General features: G+C 42.6%; 1 protein-coding gene across 1 annotated transcript in view; it reads left to right on the top strand.

Annotated features, from left to right (window-relative positions):
- The window catches only part of tmem163b (transmembrane protein 163b), a 44,907-nt gene that overhangs the window by 9,117 nt on the left and 17,475 nt on the right, over window positions 1-18,315 (top strand). Inside the window, exons 3-4 of the mRNA XM_053617130.1 lie at window positions 12,534-12,577; window positions 12,675-12,766. Of these exons, the coding sequence (XP_053473105.1) occupies window positions 12,534-12,577; window positions 12,675-12,766 (136 nt within the window). The remainder of the gene's footprint in view (window positions 1-12,533; window positions 12,578-12,674; window positions 12,767-18,315) is intronic.

Raw genomic sequence — 18,315 nt, 5'->3', positions numbered from 1 at the left:
CAATTACCAATCAGCCTATAATGCATGTCTTTGGACTGGAGGAGGAAACCGGAGTACCGTCTGCCAGATGCCGTAAAAGTAAAAGTGAATGTAAATGTAAACGAGTACCCAGAGGAAACCCCCGAACACCATGCACACAGGGCGGAGGCGGGATTTGAACCCCCAACACCGGAGTGCCATCATGCCCTCCTCTCTGTAGACATCTGTGATCAAATTGTATTGAAGCCAAAGGTGTAAAACATTTTCTAAAGTTTTGAAAGCTCCTGCACAGTGGGCTCCACTCACTGTGAAATCGAAGCAACTTGGAACCATCAGCACTTTTTCTAGAGTTGGCAGTCTGGCCAAATTCAGCAACCAGGCTAGAAGGGGCTTGGTTATGGAGGTGACCATGAACCCAATGGCCACTCTAACAGAGCTTTAGTCCTTCACAGAGATGCAAGAATCTACCAGAAAGACAACCATCTCAGAAATACTTTATGAACCAGACCTTTATGGCAGAGTGGCCAAAACTACATACTGCTCATCAACTGGTAATACCATCCCTACTGTGAAGCATGGTGGTGGCAGCATCATGCTATGATCTTTCTTCTCAATGGCAGTGACAGGGAGACCGGTCAGAATTAAAGGAGGGGTGAATGAAGAAATATACAGAGAGGTCTTTACAGAAAACCTGCTCCAGAGTGCACCAAATCATACAGAAAACAGAACACTGGAGTGACTTTATTAGAAGTCTCTGAATGCCCTTGAGTGACCCAGACAAAGCCGAGGGACCTGAAGATCTTTCCCCTGATATCTGACTGTGTTTGACACTATTTGTGAGGAAGAATCTCCACCGATATTGTGTTTGACTGGCACTTTTGATCATGTCATCCATCAGATTCTCATTTTCTCCCGCCAGCTTTTTTGGAAACGTGAACTTCGCGAAACGTTTGAAAGGAGCATTTCAGTGATGTGGTAGTAGTCTGACTGGGTTCTGTTCTCTCAGGTATTATGTCTCTGATCTGAGGCTCTACATCATATCTGCTTTTCAATCATAGCAGTTGCTTGCCAGGAGTGCACTCAGCAACTCTTGATCGATAGAGAAAAGTGCACTCGGAGTGTGCAATTACAGAGACGGGGGGGAAAAAAGAAGGATAATCAGTTTAGCATATGAAAGCCAAACACTTGATCCTAGATCATTACTCTGGAGGATTGTCACACATGCAAGGACCTAAGCTAGCATTCAGCTGTTGAGAGACTTCTAATCCATGTTGTGTTGATATTTTCTGATTTCTCTGATGAGAAACTGAACACGCTGTGATTTCGTCTCGTATTAGTCTCGATATCTGCGGATATATCGAGCGAATATCTGCGATTTATATCTGAACATCTACAAAAAAGATCTCACGCTTCAGTGTGAGCCTTGACAGGTTTCTCAAATTGCTATGTATGTGTGCGCGCGTGTGTGGGTGTGTGTGTGTATGTGTATGAGCTGTAAAAAGAGATGGAGAGAAAGAAGGAAAGAAGAAGAAGGAGGAGTTGTGTAAATGTATGCCAGACTGATACCTCTAGACACCTCATGACTTCCGAACGAGCCAATTAACACTCTCAGTGACAGCACTTCTGCTCGCTTTCATTTTCTTTATGTGTGCCCACACACACACACACACACACACACACACACACACAGATACATACACGTGTACAGATGTGTGACAAATAAATGTTAAAAAAAACAAAAAAAAAGCAACAACTTTATGTTCCTTTGTGCGTGCCTTGGAGTAGATTCAAGTCGTCGGAATTGTACTGCGCTTGTTCTTCCAAAAGATATTCCCTCACTTGCTGATGATTTGATGATGGTGGTGGTGAAAACTGTCTAACACACCATTCTAATAGGGCGGGGTCATCCTGGACGAGACCACTCCCATCAGGATAGAAATGTTTCATCGCAGGACATCAATGGTGATCCGTTAGAAGAACTTTGTATCGATTTGTCTACTCTAGAAGTCGACTCGAACCATGCCAGCCATGAAAGGTCTCAAATTTGTATATATCATGAACCAGTTAGCAGTTTATGGCAAGTCAGGGGTGTTCAAAGTGTTCACCCTATCATCAGGAAGTTTAAATCCTGATGATGCCACAGCAAACCACGTCCAAGAGAGCAAACTTGGCCGTGCACCATTTGTGCTTTCTTCCTAGTGTGTTCAGCTGCCTTGGGATGTAGCACGAGAAGCAGTTGGAAAAGATGTCTCTTGGAGGATGCACACCACCCCAGTTGGTAGCTGTTGTGTGTTTGGGGAGGGCTAGCTAGTGAGTGGCAAATGGTCATATTGGGAGAAAATTGGGTAAAAACAAACAAACAAACAAACAGAGCAATAATCAGTCCCTCCGGGATTTCACAATTTTGCGGTCGCAGAAATGAACGCAAAATCAAGCGAGCTCCGCAATATTCGGCGGAGCTCACAATTCACCCTTATACACACGGGTGTGTGCCTTTCTATATCACGTGGACTGTATTTACCACAGGTGGACTCCAGTCAAGCTCTAGAGACAATCTCAAGATAATCAAAGCAAAGCATTTGGGCCAAGACGCATCGTGTGACTTCATCACAACGCGCGTTCAGTCAAAACCCTCTTCAGTTCACGTGTGTCGAACATGAGTACAGCTAAAAGGTCACGTTCACCAACAAACATCACCGCGAAAGACAAACAAAACAACTTCATGCGATTTTGCCAATTCAAAAAAAAAAGCACCAAAAACGCCGCGAGTTTGAAAAACGCAGCAGCAACATCGAGCATTTTTTCCCCGAACAATCACAAAAAACCCCAGCAAAATCCTGTACGGACTGAATAATTATAAACGTACACGGAAAGAAGACTCCCTGGATGACTTACTCTTGCTCAATATAATATCTTCATGACTCCACAACAAGGACAAATAAATAGATGCCTGTTTATTTGTTTACTCTCTCATGATCTTACCTTCTCTCTCTTTCCTCTGATTGGCTGCTTCAATTCACAACCGCTTAGGAACATCGTATCACACTCTTAGAAAAAAGCATACTAAACTGTACCTTTCCTTGTGATTTGGATGGTACCCTTAAGAATAGCGCTTTTTTTTTTGTACGTTTGGGTTCTATCTTTGATTTAGGATGGAGCATTTTGTGTACGTTTAAAGTATCACTCTGAAAGATAATCACGTATACGAGGTCCGTCAGGTTCAATTACAGTACTGTTAGCCAGAGTGATTAATGTACTGTATATATTCATTGTGCTTAAGGCACGAGGGCAGATGAGGGCTCGTGCACGGGTGCCTACTCCTGTTTAGATGCTTTGAAATATTTAGAAAACAGGAATCGATTATAATGAATAACTTTATATGGTGATAATGTCATTTTTGAGCAAGCGGTAAATCATATCAACTGACACCAAGTGCCCCACAGATTACAGTGATAAAATATCAGTTTGTTTGAGACAGATGAGTTTCGTGTGTCTGTGAGCATAGCATGCTGCCATTCGCAAAAACCTCAAATGTAAATATCACAGCATTGGATAGGAAGGAGGGAGAGAGAGAGAGAGAGAGAGAGAGAGAGAGAGAGAGAGAGAGAGAGAGAGAGAGAGAGAGAGGGAGGGAGGGAGAGAACACTCTCATATTAATGAATTCAGCATTACCAGGCTTTCAAAGCCAGTGCTAACCCCCAGAGCCCTGAGTCTAAAAATAAGAGACAGAGGGACGGAAGACAGAAAGAAAAATGAGGGGAGGAGGTAGAGAGAGACAGTGTGGGTGAGGTGGGGTTATATGCTACCCTTTATACTCTTGTTGCCTTTCAACACAGCAGGTGCAGAGACAGCGGACAGCTGGACATGGACCCTGGGACATTAATTAGATGCACAAGGGCCTTCATCAAGAACTAATACAATTCTGGGGTATTTAATTTTTTAATACAGATTGATTTCTTCATTTCTTACTATTAAGACCAAAAAGTGCTCACCTATTAACCATTTTGTCATGGTTTCCCCCTTTGCTCTGCAGTTCCCATGGCAACCAAGGCCATGTTTATTTTGTATTTTGTTGTAGTCCTGTGTCTACCTCTGTGCAGTCATTTGTTTGTTGCCTGATTGTGTTCACCTATTTTGTGTTAGTGTCTGAATAATTTTGTCTATGTATACCCTGTCATGTCATTGTTTGTGCATTATTGTTACTTTAAGTCTGACCCTTGTCTTGTTTCTTCTCATTTTTACTCTTGCCTGTGTGTTGACTGTGTATATGAATTAACGTGGTTTGATGTTTGCCTCGCATCTCCAGAGTTTGGGGTTCGAATCCTGCCTCCGCCTTGTGGGCGCGGAGTTCACATGATCTCCCCGTGCTTCGCGGGTTTCCTCCGGGTACTCCGGTTTTCTCCCATAGTCCAAAGGTATGCGTTGTAGGCTGATTGGCATTTCCAAATTGTCCAGAGTGTGTGATTGTGCCCGTCGATGGGTTGGCACTCAGTACAGGGTGTCCCCCACCTTGTGCCCTCGGATAGGCTCCAGGATCCCCCGTGACCCTGTGTAGGATAAGCGGTAGGAAAATGGATGGATCGATGGATGATGTTGAGCACCGTTGTTTTCAGGCCCACCGTGGACTTTGATAACTATTGTTGGCTTTGCCCTAGTTAAGCTTACGCTGAGTTTACACACTTGGGTCCTGCCTATCACTGCAAATTTACAGCTGGTATGAGGGTTAGACTGTCGCTGTCTGGTCTATATACTATTGTTAGGCGCATAACGAGCACAACGAGGCATCCCACTGCAGACTTGCATTCATGACACTCTGCAAGGTGAATTGATTGACTTACAAAATTTGCGGATATGGCCTTGGTGAGGAATCCCACTTTTAACCACAAGCCTGGAATTATCGGGCACCAACACGTGCATGGTGTTAACCACACTTGCTGCTGTGTGGTATTCAGGTTGGTTGAAAGTATCCCACCACTAGAAGCAGGGTGTCGATCAGCTCCACCACAGAGGAATCGACAACTGCCAATTGGAGTGTTTGTTCCAGTGCTAGCAGTAAGTTAGCTGGTGCCACATGTTATGCACTCTGCCCTTTTCAGATTGGCTGCCATGACTAGTTCAGAGCCTCTCAGTGATGCCTGCGAGCTGACCGAGACCAAAAGACCCATTTTTTGTACATTTGGCCAGTGTTGAACATGGTGGTTCAACTGCTAGGTCATTATCAGCCTGGAAGAATCTCTCAGATGTGGGTGGTTCTGTTAACCACTCTGTATACAGTGAAACAACCAGGGGTCTGTTACATGGAGGAACAATTTCAGCCCAGGATCACAGGGGATGCAGAATACTCTGAAGGTAGAACTGGTTATGTTGGGGTGGGTGTGGTGTGAACAGGGGGGAACCTGACTCCAGCCCCAGTGGTGTGTTTTAGCAGAATGCATGAAAACACTAACTAACCACGTTTACGCCACATGATCACAGGTCGGCTGGTTAAATGTTAGATGTCGGAGAATGTGAAATAGTCAGAATGGATAACACGAAGGAAGAACCAGCAGGGAGAATGAGGGTCAATGGAATGAAAGCTAGAATGTATTGAGAATTAGAAGCTAATGTTGCTAGCTCAGTAGTTAAAGTGTGTGGTTTGGCAGGGGGAAACCTCTCAACCATGGCTGCAGTGCATAGCCACTGGACTGATGATTGGCTGGACAGCAGGAGATGTGAAATACTCAGGAGGAGAGAGGGCTGAGCAAGCAATGGTAATGAATGAAAGGAAAATGAAAGCTAGCAGGTGCCACGGAGTTCCATAGCATTTCACTAGAAAACCAATGTACAGTATAAAAAGTAAACTCAGCACGGCAGAGGAGATGAGAGGAGGATATTCCCATGTGATTCTCACCAGTCCTTGTTAAATAGAACATTAGTTACATATGTAAATGAGTTCTATAAATCCCAGATAAACACCATTCCGTGTTATCTGGAAGCAGCGCTAACAGGGAGAGCTCAGCTATAAGGTTGTACAACCCCAATTCCGAAAAAGTAGGGACAGTATGGAAACTGCAAAAAAAAACCAAAAAGTGTCATTTGAAAATTCAGTTCACCCTGTACTATATTGAAAACACATTATTAACGTTTTACTTTGTGAATTGAATTTATCCATCCATCCATCTTCTATACCACTTATCCTTCCTTCAGGGTCACGGGGAACCTGGAGTCTATCCCAGGGAGCATGGGGCACAAGGCGGGGTACACCCTGGACAGGGTGCCAGTCCATCGCAGGGCACAAACACACACACACTCACACAGACATTCATACACTATGGACACTTTAGACACGCCAATCAGCCTACCACGCATGTCTTTGGACTGGGGGAGGAAACCAGAGTACCCGGAGGAAACCCCCGCAGCACGGGGAGAACATGCAAACCCCACACACACACAGGGCCACGGTGGGAATCAAACCCCCGACCCTGGAGGTGTGAGGCGAACGTGCTAACCACTAAGCCACCGTGCGCCCGAATTGAATTTATTTTTGAAAATATACACTCATTTCAAATCTGATGACTGCGACACTCCAAACAAAACACGATTCCACTGTGTTACTGTCCATCTCAGATGAGCCCGAGCCCAGAGAAGTGGGCGGAGCTTCTGGACAGTGTTGATGTACAGCTTCTACTTTGCATAGTAAAGTCTTAACTTGCATCTGTGGATGCAGCGGCGAATGGTGTCGACTGACAAAAGGTTTACCAAAGTATTCCCGAGCCCATGTCAGGATCTCCATTACAGACTCATGAGGGTTTTTAAGACAGTGACGTCTGAGGGATCGGAGATCACGCGCATTCGGAAGTGGTTTTCATCCTCGCCCCTTTTCGCACCGAGATTTAACCGGATTCCTTGAATCTTTTAATTATATTGTACAGTGTAGAAGGTGAAACGCCCAAAATCCTACCGATTTGTCTTTGGGGAATGTTCTTCTCAAAGGGTTGGATTATTCTCTGACGCATCTGTTGGCAGATCGGCGAGACTCGACCCGTCCTCGGTCTTGAAGGAGGACCTGTTTTGGAGTCTCCTTATATACTATGCTTAACTTTTTTTGGAACGTGTTGCATGCATCAATTTCAAAATAAACGTTTACCTTACAACTTACAACTATGCAGTTGATTAGGTAAAACATCACATACCTTGTCTTTATACGGTTTTTGTGTAAATACAAGTCAAAGTACATTTACATAATCACTCCTCTTTGTTTTTATGATCATTTTCCATACTGTCCCAACTTTTTCGGAATCAGGGTTGTATAACAGCGGTCGGTATTTATTCATACCGGATGACAACCCGGCTCCTGTGCAAAAACCCCGTAAACCTTGTGCAAAGTGAAATTAGCATATACAAGCAAACTGAAAAATAACTTGGGAAAAAAAAAGAAGCCATGACCTACCTAAGAAAAGAACAGCTTTAAGAACACAGCAAAAAGAACGAGAGTTAGAGACGAGTCGACCTCTATGTGCCACATAATGAGATGGAAATGCATTCATCTATGGCTTACACTGCAAGAAAATAGACTCATTTCAGTGCTGGGCGGTGGGTTTTTCTGGAAGACACAATGTACAAACAACACACACACACACACACACACACACACACGTCCTATGTTTTTCTGAGCTAACACCTGAAAAGTAACATCTCTAAATTAACACAGACTATCAGAACTTTGATTTAAGACTCTTTTGGTACATTTAGACACAATTCCAGTGTCTTAATTATTACTATTATTATTATTTTTGAATAAAGGACTTGTTCTTTATTCTAAAATTACAGTGTTTCCTGAAGGATATTTCTGTTCAGTTTCTGCAAGAAAAGCTATGCGATTCCAGATATAATGCTCCAATGGACGCTGAAAGGGTTCGAAAACTGAAAAGGTTCAATCACCACATTGGGTGTTAATTCTATGCTAAATGTTTGACTGCGTTCATGTCGCATATATGTGTTTGACTGCGTTCATGTCGCTGTATGTACGTGTCGCATACAGAGGATCTGTGCGCAGGGTCAAAACAAAATCAAGCGTGAAACAGGGTCAAACCACGCGAAAGGCAATCACTAGATCAAAGGCTCGGAATACTCGGGGGTTGGCAAGACTTCGCAAGGATTGCTAGTTTGAGTCTGCTTTGTAGATTTTGTAAACAGGAAGTGCTTAATAAGTAGATCAGTACTCAGATAAGGAGATCCTGGGAAGTTGTGACGATACTATTCTCATTCTCGCTCTCTCTCCATCTAGATCAGACCTAACCTGATACTTTGCTCGGCTGTGGATCAGGTGGTAGAGCGGGTTGTCCCCTAATCGTAGCGTTGGCGTGGTTCGATTCCCGGCCCACGTGACTCCACATGCCGAAGTGTCCTTGGGAAAGACACTGAACCCCAAGTTACTCCCGATGGCACGTTAGCGCCTTGCATGACAGCTCTGCTACCGTCGGTGTGTGAGTGTGTGAATTAGAACCAGTGTAAAGTGCTTTGGGTTAAAAAAAGCACTATATAAGTGCAGACCATTTACCATAATAAATTCCCTAAATTCTTAACTGATGTGGCTTGTGTTCAAATTCCATTGGCACAACGTGGTATCTGATTCAGATTTATCAAGGCCGAAGACCGTTCAATTTTGGCACGAGCCTATCCCTGAAACACTGGGTGCAAGGCAGGGTAACAACCTGGCACACAACACACACACACACACACACACACACACACACAGGGACACTTTAGAATATCTAATCCGTCTGCAAGCATGTTTGCTGATATTCCAGCCTGAAATTAGCAGAAAAATGAAAGATAATGTAACTGGTCTCAGCACTGCCTTAGGCTACGTTAATTCTCCTGCGATACTAGAGATGGGTAATAGAGTTAATACCCAGCATTACAACTCGACGTGACAATCCATTTAATTACACGACACTGTAATTTGCATTATGCGGTAATTGAAGTGCTGTGATTACATGCTGTCACACCGTACGAAGTCCTCAAGTGCTTTGCGCATGCATTCATTACGTTCGGAGACTCCTGAAAGAAGGATGGAGCTCCTGATTGGGGAGAGAAAACCCCAAATAAACGAAGGAAAAAACCAACAACAACAACACAGTTTGTAGTATTTGCAGAAATCTTCATCCTTGTATGCCTGTCCTGCACATGTTAGCGCTGTCTCTGGTCTAAAGCCGTCGTTTTACGCATATCAAGGGCTTGTTATTGGGCTTATAAATAAAGTTAGATTTACAGAGAGCTGAGAAACAGTCAGATGTGTCGTCCGTGGATAAGGTTTTAAGGTAGTAACCAGTGCCAACAGTGGACCCTTTGAGAACAGCTCCTGTGTCTGGATTGTATTCCACATATACTGAAAGCTTTTATTCGCAATATACTCTCACTGAACATCCTTTCAGCGTACTCAGTACTGTTCGCCTTTACTCTCCCGTACCTGTATACTGTAATGGTTTATAACTGCACTATCCACAGGTTCCCTTTTGAGTCTGGTTCCTCTCAAGGTTTCTTCCTTATGTCGAATCTGGGGGAATGTTCTTTGCCTCTGTTGCCTCTCTCGGTTCTAATTAGGGATATAAATCCCCAAGACATGTCAATAAAATTGAGTTGAATGTATTCTGTAACACCACGGTCTTAGGACTGAACATGCGCTAGAGTTAGCGTAAGCCGATTTGTACGGAAAATAAACATTTCTTATCCGTTTGTTAGACTAGACTGCACTCGTAGCACTTCTCAGCATTAATCTCTCATTTTTTTCATGTTATGACTCCTGATTCCCGAGGTGCTTTGCATTTCCGAGCCTTCAACTCTTTGCATGTGCTGTAAGTCGCTCCGGATAAGAGCGTCTGCTAAATAATGAAATGTAAAGGGGCATTGTATGCAATCCACCACAGAGTATTAGAGTTTGTTGTAGTACGTTTTTTTCCCCCCGTCCACCAATTATGCAGTCTGTGTACTATACATCTTTATTTATTTATTTTTAAAATCCTAACATGGGGGAAAATAATACATCCATGGCGCGTCATCACGCATCTTGGATTTTCAGACGTGTCATAACTCCAAGCTCTCGGATTGCAGCGTCAGCGCTCGAGAAAATTCTGCTGAGTGCATTTCAAATATTAGTGATGCCGTGATGGGATATCCCCCCCCCCCCCCCCAAAAAAAAAAACGCCACATGAGGTTAGATTAAAACGTGTCGTTACTGAGATGGAGATCTGAAGGAAAAAAAACCAACCCAAAAAACAATCTCAATAGGGGGGGGGGATCACATTTTGAAAATAATTCCAATGAAAAAAGATTTAATGAATGTGATTCATTTAGAGGCTTGAAGGAAATGAGATTTGAGGTTTGAGATTCAACGCCAGCCTTAGGTGTGTATCCCGGATACTAATATGACAGAATGAATGAGTCACATTTTTATTATTTTACTTATTGCATTTTATTTTAATTCGTTCTAACATATTGAGATTTATCACTTGAAACATTTGATATGCTTTCTATGTTCTATCGTGAAGAACATGTGCGTTTATGCGATTTACAAATCATTACATTGTGTTTTTATTTACATTGTAAACAGGTACTGTACATTAGAAGTGGACGTGAATTCAATTTCTTTAGCCGAGCTCCTTTAGATACGTAAACCCACAGTCTGTGTGCTCTTAATCATAGACTTGATACATGAAGGTCTGTGTCCAAAAAAAAACAACACAGGATTAAGCAATGCCCGAAGCAAAAGTGAATTAAGTCGCTGAAAAAAAAACAGTTTGGAAAACAGACTTCGCCTTCTGTCGGTCATTTTATAGACACTTTATGGGCCACCGTAGATCCTGGGGGGTGGGTTTAAGAAGAAAAAACCCCCCACACATACAGATGTCAAACCCACCTAACCGTTAGAGACCAAGACTAGTCTTATATAATGCACCTTCGAGATACACTGCAGACTTATGAGCTTTGGTTATGATGTGAGTATATGGTATGCATACTAGAGGTTGCACCTGGGTGGTGGAGAAAACAGCAAGGCAGACGGAAAATGAAGCACTGTGATAGTCTGAAAATATGTTCTTTGATGAAACCAATTCCACAGTCAACTGCGTAAGACTGATGTGTAAGACTTTTTTTTTTTTTTTAACTTTCGTTTGCTTGGATCGAATCTTAGCACTTTCATACCGATTTTTTTTTTTGGTTAAGTGGAGAGGTGTATGCAGGACTGTTATTTTAATCTTGCTCCCATCCAAATAAAAACAAGTCTAGACATGTCAGAGTGCTCTAGACTGTGAATGCAACCTGTGAAAAATCCTTTCTTGTCTTATAAGCTAGCAACTACATGCACTGCTAGAGACAAAACTCCAGAATGTTAAGCAGTTCTTTGGTTTGTGTTCCTGGGTGTATATTTAATAGTTCCATGTAGAACCCTAAAAGCGGCTACTTTTCAGATGGATTTCCAAGTAAGAACTGTTAACCACCCAAAGAATCCCAGGGGAAGACGTGTAAGTCTACTCGCTGACGTTAGATGGATAGAAACCTGGTCTTCGAGAGTGAAAGATTGACGTGTGAATGTTTGGAGTGTTTACGAAAGAGAAAATGTCTTGAACATTTCCCAGCCGGAGGTACTTCCAATCGCTAGAATAAAAGTCCTCTTCGGATCCGTAAGGTGTCTCAGCTTCGTAGAATGGTCCTACTGTGGACGCTTTCTGCTGGAGAAACGTTATGGTCTAGGGTTTTACACAGAACCTCTAGGTTCTCTTGAACACTAATGATTTATGGTATAATCGCACTATGGGTTCGCTTTTGAGCCTGGTTCCTCTCAAGGTTTCTTCTTCATGTCGTCTCAGGGTGTTTTTTCCTTGCTACTGCCACCTCTGACTTCTTCATTAGGGATCTAAATCTACATCCGGATTTCTGTAAAGCTGCTTGACAACTGACAAGCCGAGTGTACCCTACATCTAAGTAATATATTATCCTGCACACAGTCCTGCTAAACACTCATAGCTGTGTGAAAAATCAAATCAGTAGTTTACCTTTTAGACCGGGCATACCAAATCGTATTATCATTCTTAAACACGCCATTAACTTGAAATACGTTATGGTCAACTAGCTAACCCTGGGGAAAGTCAGCATTGCTGGATCATCTATAACTTTATATATGACTACCTGTTCATGCTGAGTAGGAAGTCTTTTATTGGTTGGTTCAATTCAGTGTTTGCAGCCATTTTGTTGGTATTGACTGGTGGAAAGTGAGTCACTCACTCAAATTACAAATTGACTGTTCTTGGAAGGATTACCCTTGGTCAAATGATCTTAGCCATCTTATTTTTGTAAAAAAAAAAAAACCTTTTCTCTAAACTACAGGTATCCAATCAGGGGCACAGCATATTAGCATATAAGAGGCGCACTGGTTAAATGCAGTTTATTTCTTTATTTAACAGTAATAGCAGCGTTAAGATGATCTGAACCATACAACCATGTGAACATTAGTTTCAACCGTTTGAGAAAATCGTTTGACGTAGACTCTGATGCGAAAATGTTGTGATCTTTTCCAGCTGTTTCAACGATGAGAAGCAGTGCCTCTGCGTTTGGCTTCGCTGTGAGTAAACCTTACCCAAACACCTTTTTCCATCACATTAAGGCTAGTTTTGCACCTGTGGTTTGTACCGATCGATAGTTTGTGTGTTGTTTTCCAGTTTGACGCCACACTAGACGTGCTGAGCTCCATCATCGTGCTGTGGCGTTACAGAAACGCAGCGGCTGTGCACTCTGCCCACAGAGAGTACATGTGAGTATTGAGGCCATACTGCTGCTTAAAAAGTGTTTGAAGTGGATTTTGTCCCGATTCTAGTCTAGAGAGCAGAGAACCGAGGCCGAGAGAATTCGGTTGCATGTGAGCACGTGAGAAGCCAAAGCAGCTCAGTTGTAAGCGGCCACATTGGGAATACAGGCCAAATGGAAACCAGTGCTGGTACGTCATTTTAGATTCCTGGCCCAGCTATAAACTCTGCTCTGAGATACGGTCTCATTAAGCTGAGCCGTGGTCATATCCAGGCAATCAGATTCAGGACGAGTTCATCGCCATCATTCCATGGTGTTACTCATTTACCGAATTTACCGAATACAGCTTAAAGGAATAGCGTCTTTTAATGTGTGATCATCACAAACAAGAGTTTCGACATGTTTGTCTGTGCTCAGCAAAGAATGGAAAACGTACGATACACTCGAGGACCATGTGCAGAGGTTTATTAGATACAGTCAAAAAATCGTAATGGGAAAAACCTAGGCAAAGGTCAAAACCAACAGCGCTAATCCAAAAGGACTAGTCAAACAAGGTCAACTCACACAATGGGGTGTATTGACAAGACTTCGCAACGTGTATGTGAATACCATGTGTCTTTATCGTGAAATAAAATAAACCGGAAATGAGTACGTGATTCAAATTCTGGTGACAGTGACCTCTGTTGGCTGGGAGGCGGTATTGTCTTGGGCTGTTGCGACAGAAGGTCTGCAGATGAGACCGACATGATAAGTTATGTCACACATGTGTTATGTAAGTGTGTCTGATAGGGATTAAGCTGAAAAAGCAGGTATATTCCTTCGAAATTAAGGGCTAACGTCCATAAAAGGAATAATAACGAAGGGGTTTTGTGATGTAGAGTGACTGTTATCATCTTATGTCTGAAATGTTATTTAGGACATGCTGTTTGTCTGGGACAAGTGCTTTATTCCTCTTATACTTTTTATCCATATATAGTTACACATGAAAGAAGTTAGTTAACACTATTATCACTTACATCGTGTTTCCAAGAAAAACGGAAAGCGGTCCTGAAGACGTTCCCGTATTGGAATATTTAAGGTTACAGCTTTGCCTCTGACTGTTACAAAGTGTTCACACTGGAGACTCCTTCAAAAAAAATGCTAAATAAAGTAAATCTGCTTGTGGAAAACGTCAACGTGTCAGATCTGCTGTTAATGTTACTTAATCAGGACCAACCAGTATTGAGAATTCAGCAGTGCTGTGGTATTATGAAGCATAATTTCCTCTGGTAAAGGTCGGGAATTTTTATTTCCATAAAATTAGGCCAATAAGACGGAAGTACTTTGCATCAAGGTTGTGAGCTGGTACCCATGCACAGTTAATAAGAAAGTGTGCCTTAAACCACATCCTCGATAAAACACTGAATAGATTTTTACTTTTACGTGGATGATCGACTTTTCATATTTTCCAGAAAAGGTAGAGTCGGGTGGCTTGTGTCTCACAAGGCCGAGGAAAACTGGCTTTCAGATAGAAGTGGACACCTTAGACACACACTCTCAGCGCGTGGTAGTCGATCCGGTGCTTGTTATCAGAGCTGGGCAAGAGAATAGTGATGGCTAAAGGTCAGCAAGGCTTTTGTGCGCTTTGTGAAAGGCTGGGAAGTAGAGGACGAGCAGAGACAGACGGAGAAGACGAAAAACGAGAGAAAGGAAGAAATGCACTTCATGCTAGTAGCTAGCGGCTTCATCAGAGCGACGAGCTGCAGTCTCCTGAGGATTCTGTGGTGAAGCAGATCAAAGTGGGCGATGGGCGATAGAGAGAGAGAGAGATGAGAGATGAGACAGCTGAGCTTGGAACCTGAAGGTGTACTTTAGTGTAGCGCTTTCCTGTCAGGCGATGAGAGGAAAGGGAAGAAAAATGTCGATTCACTGGCAGCTCTGTAATGTGCAAGTTGAACATTCTCCAGCTTTCTTGTTATAGCTGCGTTTAAGCAGCCTGGAAACCACATGGCTCTGCTCGCTTCCAGTCATCGAAGCACCAGGAGTCTCCAACGCCAGGAAAAAAAAAAAAAGGTGCAGACAGATGGGCGGAGAACGAGAGAGAGAGAGAGAGAGAGAGAGAGAGAGAGAGAGAGAGTAGAACCAGGCTCGCTGAAAGGCACACTAGAGCCTTGTGAGTGACTGCGGCTCATTTAAACAGCATCTAATGACAGGAGCAGGTTGTCCATGTCACTCGCTTCATTAGCCAGCAGATTTACACACACACACACACACACACACAGTTGCAAATTAAAAGAGGGAGTGAGTGATGAGGTGAGCAAATGAACAGGGAAAAGGGGGCAGAGAAAACACTGGACAGAGCAATAAAGATTAGAGCGGAATGATGCATTGAAAATTAGGGACTGAGGATGAACCAGAGTCAGTGATACGATGAGAGTGAGGCAGCCTGGAGGATGTTAGTGAGGGTCAGTGTTACCATAACAACAAGAAGCAAGCATGCGAGTCCTTTCCAACGTTAGCTAATAAACGTGAGTTGAGATTCCAGTTGCCTAGCAAAGATGAAATTTTCACTTAATGGGCAATTTAACGCAATTCAACGCTGTTATCTAGTTAGCATAGCTAAACAAGTTTCTTCTGCTATCATAGCGAGGAGTAATTCTTTCTTCTCCCGTGTGTGTGGAGTTTTCTCACCGTGTTCTCACCGTGCTCCGGGGGTTTACCCCGGGTATTCCGGTTTCCTCCCCCAGTCCAAAGACATGTGTTGTAGGCTGATTGGCATTTCCAAATTGGCTGTAGTGTGTGAATGTGTGCTTGATTGTGCCCTGTGATGGGTCTGCACCATGTCCCGGGGGTCCCCCGCCTTGTACCCCGAGTCCCCTGGGATAGACTCCAGGCTCCCTGCAACCCTGTGTAGTATAAGTGGGGTGGAAAATGGATGGATGGATGGATGGATTTTCCACTTCCTGGAAACGGCTGTCCGCTTTACACTGTCTCTCAGATCACTGCAGCCAATCAGCAGCAAGCAAGTGATATTCAGTAATAGTCTTCCTTTTCCTTTTTGAGGTAATGTTGGCGTGTTTCTGATATTGTTATTGCATCTTCACATTCTGTCATCCCTTATGTCTTTTGATTCGCCGTTGTCTCTTTAGAATTGTTGTTGCGTTTTCTGATTTGCTGTTTCGTGTTTTTTTTTTGGTTTGTTAATGCGTTTTGGACTTACCGGCAACCGGGTAACGAAACAAACTCCACAATGATGCTAACTCTTCTCCCTGTCACATCACACCATATTAGAGAACCAGTAAATGACCTGAATTTCTTTTCCCTCTTACAGCATCACATGGTCTTTCTTTTGTATATATACTCCTTTGTGTTGCTGACTGCGATGTCTAATTTAGGCGCACACATTGAACGTGTGTTATTTAAAGTGATTGGATCATTAATATGTATAATATAATATGTTAATCTATTCGAGATGTACATTATGTACATGCATGGCTGGAGCTGGGGCTGAATTCCTCAGAGCCTCTTTTTAAATCTTGTCTGAAATATCCGTATTTGGGAGCTGAAGCCCTGACATATGGAGCACAAACTCAGCACCTGGTGGCTTCTCTTCAAACCCTAATCACTGTGTCTGGGTACCAGCACTAATAATAAAGCTTCTTCGACGAGACCGGCATTCTTCCTGAGGATGAGGCGACGTGGACGAGATTTTGAGGATGAGCCGATGTGGAAAAGGCCGATAAAGGTCAGGCGGTAAGGAGACAGAGAGCAGTGCGGAATACACACACTGTGCTAATTTGAAGCCGAATTTGAAGATTTCTGGAGCGCAAGTGAAACTTTCATTGATCAAACTGGGAGAGACGCTCCAGCTGTGCTTGTTCTGGATGAACAGAAACTCGGCTTAAAGGAGTTTTTTTAATTTTTTTGAAAGAAATATGGGTTAGCTGGTTAAGAAATCGAAGTGATGAAGTATGACATGTGCCCTGGGATGGATTGGCACCCTGTCCAGGGTGGACCCCGGCTTGTGCCTTGGGATATGCTCCTTGGGATAGGCTCCAGGTTTCCCCGTGACCGTGAAAAGGATAAGCGGTAGAGAAGATGGATGGATGGATGGATAAGTATGACATGTGGGCACATCAATAGCAGGAAGCAGACTCTTCAATGCTGGAGGGATAATCTGGAGGCTTCCGAGCTGGGCTACTCGTACATACATAAACAAAGATAGTTAATAAATAATAATAAATAAAATAGATAATAAATAATAATCTATTTCTGTAGAAATTTACTGGAGAAAATCAGCAATACCTCACTAATCCCTGGTTTGTGCTGAATTGCAATTAGTATTCAACTACTAAGACAAGGACTACAGTGGATAGAGCTGTTGTTGTTGTTGTTGTTGTTGTTTTTACACTCGGTGGAAGTGTAGTGTAGACAGGGTGGAGTGATGAACGACAGCAGCAAAACAAGAAGAAGGAGAAGAAGAAAAAACGATTAAAAAGGAATGCAATCAAGGAAATATAAACAATATATAGGATGTTATATCGTATATTGTGAATAAGAGTCCTGGGATAAGCACAGGGCAGTCTTTAGGGGCAAATCTTTAGTAGCCGAATGAGATAAGGAAGTAGTGCTGGGCGAAATGACTATATATATATATATTTATATATATAAACCCAATCATTTACCACTGAAAAAGAAGAAAAAAGTTTTATAAATTTAAAGATTAAGTACAATTTTTTACCATTAAAACAGTTGCTTTCGGTCAGTTTTATTTATTACAATATCCACAATGTCTTAGAAAGTATATTCTGACATAATTGATCACAATATCAATAAAATATTATCACATCGCCCAGCTCTACTCAAAGGTTAAATGTAAAAGATTTTCCTAGGTTATTATTAACACTACTAATAATAGTAATAGTTATGGCACTGGAGCAAATGCAATAAAGTAGGCATGATGACAAATGCGAATCCTACTAGAACATGGGGTTTTAGCTAATAGTCCACTTCGCTCTTTCGTTAATAATGATAGCTATTAGCACTTTTCAGAAATGAAAGAAATGAAAGAAATACATTATGGCTGTTAGGATGTTTTTTATTTCCTTTTTCCTCTCTACTTTTTTTTTCCCCTTCATTGCACTAATGTGCATCATATAACTGTTTGAGATTACCACAGACTGGCAGAATATGCAGAAAGGACAAGCAGAAATAAATAAGGAAGTATATAAATAAATAAGGCAACAGCACGAGAGCAATTACAGCTCAGTGGAGTTTTAGAGAGAGGGGGTGTTACCTTGCCCGAGGTTTATTAAGACTAGACTAACACTCCGTCTGAACTAACAGACAATGTAAACACACTCCCTACCTCACCATGCATAACTGGACCATCTGACACACACACACACACACACACACACACACACACACACACACACACACACACACACACACACACACACACACACACACACACACACACTACATTTAGGACTCTTCTGGTCTGATTGAATTAAATCCAGCGCAATTAAATCCAAAAAATTCTCCCGAGACGTTTGCTGGCAGCCTGAGCATGTG

This window comes from Ictalurus furcatus, chromosome 27 (genome assembly GCF_023375685.1).
Source record: "Ictalurus furcatus strain D&B chromosome 27, Billie_1.0, whole genome shotgun sequence".
Taxonomy (NCBI): domain Eukaryota; kingdom Metazoa; phylum Chordata; class Actinopteri; order Siluriformes; family Ictaluridae; genus Ictalurus; species Ictalurus furcatus.
The sequence above is the reverse complement of the archived record's forward strand: the minus strand, read 5'-3'. Positions and strand labels throughout refer to the sequence as shown.